This window comes from Falco peregrinus, chromosome 7, assembly GCF_023634155.1.
Source record: "Falco peregrinus isolate bFalPer1 chromosome 7, bFalPer1.pri, whole genome shotgun sequence".
Lineage (NCBI taxonomy): Eukaryota > Metazoa > Chordata > Aves > Falconiformes > Falconidae > Falco > Falco peregrinus.
Window position 1 is genome coordinate 42641986 of NC_073727.1, and position 6566 is coordinate 42648551.

At 48.1% G+C, this 6566-nt stretch overlaps 1 protein-coding gene across 2 annotated transcripts in view; it reads right to left on the minus strand.

The window, feature by feature from the left end:
• SYNJ2 (synaptojanin 2) overlaps positions 1-4526 on the minus strand; it is a 72236-nt gene extending 67710 nt beyond the window's left edge. The window contains exon 1 of one of the 2 annotated variants that reach the window (XM_055810775.1): positions 3590-4526. In XM_055810775.1, the coding sequence (XP_055666750.1) occupies positions 3590-3710 (121 nt within the window). In that variant the 5' untranslated portion in view covers positions 3711-4526. The remainder of the gene's footprint in view (positions 1-3589) is intronic. The other variant, XM_055810774.1, reaches the window with a different exon arrangement.
• Between the last annotated feature and the right edge of the window lie 2040 nt (positions 4527-6566).

The window sequence follows — 6566 nt, forward strand, 5'->3', positions numbered from 1 at the left end:
CTAAATCAATGACAATTTTTCTTCAGCCTTTATGACTCTTAAGTTTCTTCCATAGAATCTTAACTATTGTTGTTCTAGTTCAGAGAAATCTTGGAAGTATTGCTTCAGGCTGTCACCCATCCTTCTGGAGATGACTGAAGCCAGTGAGCAAAAAAAGCCTCTTGCAAAATTTGCTGTTAAATTCAAAACAGTGATTTTTACCCTCCACCCTACAGTGACATCATGAGAAGAGGAAGAAAACCTCCCACCTTCAAAAATACTATGTAATTTATGCTAGAACAGAAAACTGTTCTGTTGATATCACATCACTATGCAGATTAAGTTAAGGGGTTTGGGCTTATGTAGCTAGGTTTCCTGATGTGATTTTTGATTCCTTGATTTTTCCAAAAGTTTTTCAGGTTAGGTCTCTGTTACAGCCCAAGCGTTCTCATTTTATGAATTGCTAGCATCTCAGACAATTAAAGATCTCTATAATATTTTCCCACTACTGACACCAGAAGTGCAAATATTTTTCAAGTTAAAAGTATTAACTGTTCATATGCAATAAGGAAATTCTGAAATACAAACAATTTACAACGAAAACTCTCATCATGATCTTTATAATGAGAATAAAAAGTATAAAGTCATCCATTCACAAGACAGTATCAAATTTTTGGGTTACATATTTGAAAGGGTTTATTTTAATTATGAGTTGGCCAGAAGTTTATGGCCTGTACAGAAATTGTGCTTACACAAGTGTGTGGGGTTTTAGATTTCTTTTTTGTAACACCACTTCTTCTAGGATGATTCTTACTCCATTATGCCACTCGAACTAGGTTAAATTCAACATTTAAGTTTCTTCTAGTACAAAAGTATTACAGAAGCAATTGATCTTCCAAAAAAGTGCAGATGTCATGCCTGTTCAAGGGCAGAGACACTTAGTAATTCTGGAAAAAGAATAATGAACAATTACTAAAATTTATTCTCAGGCCTTTGGTGTCCATCCATGATTATTCTTCTCTACAGTTCTATGGACAAGGCTGCTATTGCAAAACTGCATTAACTGTTGTACAACTGAAGTGCTTCAGGTATACCTTACCTGCTTTTTAGTGTGGAAGTTTGCATAAGGCACAGCTGTGTAATTCCTTCTCAACACAGGTATGCCATTTTTAAAAAACTTTACTTTAGAAATTGAAAATCAGACAGAGAAGCCAAAATTAACACAATCCTAGTGCTATCTGAAACCACACATACATGACGTTTATGTTAACCTTCCACTGAAGCGTTCTATGGTTAGTAACAATCTAAAGGCCAGTCAAACAACAGAATTGGTGTTGTTACCACCCTGGCTGTGGCACTTCCTCTACACAATTACAAATTTACCATCACAATACCTACTGCTGGTTTTCCCTCCTTTTCTGGTCCTTTGCTGCATAAACAGAAGAAACAAACTCAACAGAAGAAACAGGCTCAACTGGACAAGCTAGCTTTTCCTACAATATAGGAACCAACCCAGGCAGGAAAAGAAAAACCAAATGAAATAAAATTACAAAGTTATTAGCATGGAGTGGGCTGGATGCCAACACATGCATGATTACAGTTACCTCAAAAGGTGAAACTGGACTTTCAAAAAGCATGGCAAACATGCTTTCACACTAGCTGCTAGTGTGAAATATATACTATATATATATATATACACTATATATATATATATATACACTATACAAATCACCACTTCAAAATTCTAACGTACATTTTAAGAGACTATATAAATTCTCTAATAATTTTTAGCAGTAGCAATTCAAACGGGGGATAACAACACTGGGGAAGAAAAATCTACTCTAAATTGATGACCCCCTTGGATGAGTGAGATTGCAAATAATCTTTCCAACTACTGGTCATACAAATGGCTTGGGGTGCGCTAGATGAATACTGGGTCTCTCAATTTTATTCATGCACACTGACTTTAGGCAGTGGAGCTGCTTTAGATTTGTATCAGAATAAGGAAACAGATCAAAACCCATTGAAATCAATGGAGAGCTTTAATGTCAACAGGTTTTTGCATCAGGGAAAGCAAGCAAAACGCTGCTCAGTACTACCAGACCTTTCACTTTGGCAGTTCATTGAAAACTGACACAAAAAAAACCCTAGAAAAATGTAACACATTCAGGTCCACTACAACCAATGAATTTAACAAGAAACTGAACCCTCAAAGTATTACACAACATAAAATTCCAATTAAATTAAAAAAAAAAAAAACCAAAAAAACCACAAGTGTGGCAAAGGACAGACCTTTATCATTACATGTCAAAAATTTTCCAGGACTATATCAAAACTATTCTTGTGAAAATCAGGTGCCACCTGATGACCTTTGTGGCTTTCTTAATTCATAAAATCCCCAATACCTGAAAATAAAGCATTTTAGTCTGGACATCTTGCCACCATGTATCACAGAAAATTCAGCTCAGTGGACCTGGATCCTGCCCTGACATTGTGTACAAACCACAACACTCTTACAGTTCTTGCTACACAGAGTTCACAGTTTAAGTCTTCCCCTTTTCCTTTGAGCTGCTTGAATATCGACTCCTACAACACCACAAATATTGCAAATGATTGCAGGAACAGGTAAGTGTCACACACAAAACCATTTAAGAACACAGCACGACCACTGCATGTTCCTCTGCATGACTTTTTGCACCTTACATTCTCAGTCACCTCATTTTTCTGTGCGTGCCTCAACATTAGTATTGCATTAACTCATGGGCGGTAAGTATCAAAACACAAGATGAGACAACCCTGAACACGTTTACCACTTCCAATGCCCCAGGTGAGACTCGAGCTCCTCCAGTAGGAACCAGACACCCAAGCAACCATATACAGTGCAAACTACAAGGGCAGGTATGGAACCACAGCAAGAAGCCAGGTTTTCTTTACGGGACAGGAATCTTGAGTCAGTCATCCAAAACAGTCTCTGCTGTGAACTGGTGATTAGCACCCGATGTAGCTAAATAGAAATTTCTTCGAGAGGCAGCAGGCTCCGTCCCTTTAGCGGGACCCTCCTCTGCAGTCAGCAAGGCTCATGCTGTACAGCGTAAGGCTGCAAGGTACCAGCCTTGCACAGCAAAGGTGACCTGTGCCGAGATCCCACAGCCACCAGGCAGGCGGGTGGCCTCTCCTGGCTCTTCCACCCCGGCTGCGGGTGAGGAAGCTAAAAGGCACCCAGGGCAGGGAAAGAGCCGGTCAGTCATGGATCAGGCCTGGAGTCGCACAGGGAGGAAATGCTGACCAACGGTCCCCGCATGGCTGGGCACCGGGCTCACCCCAAAACCTCAACAAGTGGGCATGCCTGGAGGGCCATGCTGGAGGCCGGGGTTTAACGGGAGGTGAGCGAGTTCCCCGGGGCCCGGCTCTGCGCTCTCCCTTCCTCTCTCTCCACGCCACAGGGCAAAGTGCCCTAAACCGCCTGGGCACCGGCCGCTGCCGCTGCACCCCGGCACCGCTTCGCAGGCACCACGGAGGGACCGGGCGCGCACCCACAGACACGCCGCCTCCCCACGCCGCAGGCTCCCCCGGCCCGGCCCGGCCCGGCCGCCCGCCGCGGGGCACTTACTGAGCGCCGCCACGGTGCCGGCCTCCAGCAACAGGCAGTCCTGGCGGGTGCGCGCCTCCAGCAGGGCGCTCGGCCCCGGCTCCTGCTTCCAGAGCAGCCGCAGCCCTTTGCTCAGAGCCATGGGAGCCGCCGGTCGCAGCGAGGAAAGAGCCGGGATGCGACCCCTAGCGCGGGTGGCGAAGGGGCCTCCGTCTCCGCAAGCGCACGGAGCGCGGCGCTGGGGGCCGTCAGCAGCCCTGCGCCCCGCGGGAGCTCCTCCGAGCGCGGGGTCCCCGATCCTGGCAGAGCGCTTCTCCCCGGCGGCGGGGACGCCCAGGGAGGCGGGCGAGGAGGACGGCCGAGTCCCCTTCCCGGCAGCCGGTGACCTCAGCAGGCCTCCAAGTATCTGCGGGGGGGCGCCCGGCGGCGAAGGGAGCGGCGAGTTTGCGGCTGCCGCTTCTCCCGGTCCCCTGCGGCCCCGCGGCACGGCTGCTGCCGCCTCCTCGGGGAGTCCCGGCTGCGGCCGGCGGGGCGGGAGCAGCTTTCCCCTTTCCTCTCCGCCTTTCTCTTCCCGCCCACGGCCCCCCGTAAACTTTCCAGAGTTAACTTTGGCCCTCTGGCTCCCAGCTGCGGCTCCTCCTCCTCCGGGACAGGTACAAGCCGCCGGCGGGGCGCCACCACCCGCAGGGGGAGGGGAGGAGCGGAGGCCGGGACGCGGGCCCGGCGGAGCGCCGTGGGCCCCGGCCCGAAGGCGTCGTTCCCCACCCCCTGGGCGGCGGGCCCGCGCCGCGGCTGCTGAGGTGTAGCCGGCCGTCGAGCCCCGACAGCCCGGCGGCCCCACCGAGCGCTTGCGGGCATCGCCCAGCGGCCCTGCGTGAGGCGAGGAGGGCCGGCGATAAGCGAAACGCCTTGAGACGGCGTAACTGCCTTCCCCGGCCGCGTGGCAGGCGGAGGCCGCTGCCCGGCTTTGCCCTGGGAGAGGCTGCGCTGCCTCCCGCCTCCCGTGGGGAGCGCCCCGCCGGGCTCCCCGCGCCCCGCCGGGCTCCCCGCGCCCCGCCGGGCTCCCCGCGCCCCGCCGGGCTCCCCGCGCCCCGCCGGGCTCCCCGCGCCCGGCCTGCCTGCGGGCCTTCCCGCCGCTGGCCGCCGTGAGGTGGTCCCGCTGGCGCAGCCGGGTAGCGCCGCTCCTTCGCGGGGTGCTTCCCCCGGCGCTCACGGAGTGTTTCGGCTGCGCCGTGAGCTGTGCATAAAGCGTTTTCGGGTAAAGGACACAAGGCACGTTTTAGGTTGACTAGTAATTACAAAGCAGTGTTCCTTCATGTAAACGTGTGCTCCCCTTCACGGATACTGAGGATTCCCTTCACAATTCCCTGTTGAGGCCGTACAGGATGAAGTGCTAGTTTTTTCCAGAGCTCAGCCATGAGGACTGGATTGAGGATGTAGGCACAGGTACACAAACGCGTTTAAATAAGAGAAAATTTGCTCAAATTGCTAGCAGAAATTGTAGTCCTATTCATACACAGGTAAATCAAGCACAGTTCTAATTTGTTAGCATAGCAGAATTATGCCTTACACTTCCATGAAGAGAAACTACAAAATTCAAAATACCCAAACTACCATCTGTTGCAACTGTCTCACGTAAATGTTGAGTACATCAGCCATGGCTGAGCTCTGCCCGGTGGAATGTAAGAGTCCCTGCCCCCACTAGTCATTTGAAAAGAAGATTAATTTTAGGCATGTTTATGGCATGAAAACAGATAGCATTTGGAAAGGATCTGGTAGGGAAAGGTGGGACTGGTGTTTGCATAGGGCTTCCCCCCCCCCTTCCCCCAACCCTAATCTTTGATATTATGTAGGGTGAGATAGAGTGATGGGTAATGTAAAAAAAATGACCCAGAAACTGTAGATATTAAGTGACCAGGATGAAAAAAGTAAGAGAGCACACAGCTCAAAAGTTTGGGGGTTTTAGAGGATGTAAGAAAGTGTGTGAATTAACCATTCTCAAACAAAAAAAGGTATGCCTTTCTTACAACTGTCCTATGGGAATGGCAGACCAAGAATCCATTTATATCTTTGTCATCTTTCACCATGACCTGTTTCCCTAGAGAAAAGTGCTTACTCTATATGAAATACTGAAAGTATCACTTAAACAATTAGAGCTGCCTAAGACAGGTGTAGCACATGATTTTTAAAAGATGCCCTGCATCATGCACTTCTGTATTTAAAAATAAAATTTAAAATTAAAAATTTTGTGTGTGTGTGTGTTTGCCTTTGAGGAATGATTCTTCATAGTCGTCTTTAAACTCCACCATGAGAGTCAACTGTCACTTGGAGGACACTGGTATGTCACTCTGTTGCCCATGCTTGTAACTCATTAGTAGTTTTTGTCATTAGTGCTTTTCATCGCAAATTCCAAGAACACAAAATTTAGGACTGTTAATAAAAAACTTACTGTCAGATTTGCTGGGCCAAATACTAGAGAAAGGACTGGTGCACCTGGGATAGTATTGTTTTCAGGACCTTAAATCACTATGAGGGGATGAAGATGTGAGAGGAAAACTCAGATGAAGGTGGAAAACCAGAAACCTTTAGCAGTGTGTATGACAAAGCACTGCTTCCGTAGGTGGCTTTGTGAATGAGCCCTTCTTAATCTTTTACAGATAGATCATTTCAGATAGTTCCAGTTACAAAACATCCACAGTGTGGAAGGATGCATTTTTAAAGGTGTGATGTGATTACTGAAAAAGCAGTAAGTCAGTTAGTTAGACTGTGTCACAGGTCAGTCACCTTAGAAACCTAAGGCTGAGAAAGCCACTATCAGAAAATGGTGGAGTGATATGAATAGAATATGACATGAATAAGGCCATACAATTTACAAATCTCCTTCACACAGCATAACATCCAGAGTGAGGGCTTAGATAGCAACCTTGTTTGATATATTAGGGGGGTATGTGAAAGTTTCCCTTGCCTTATTTTATGGCAGTCAAGATATTTTCATCTA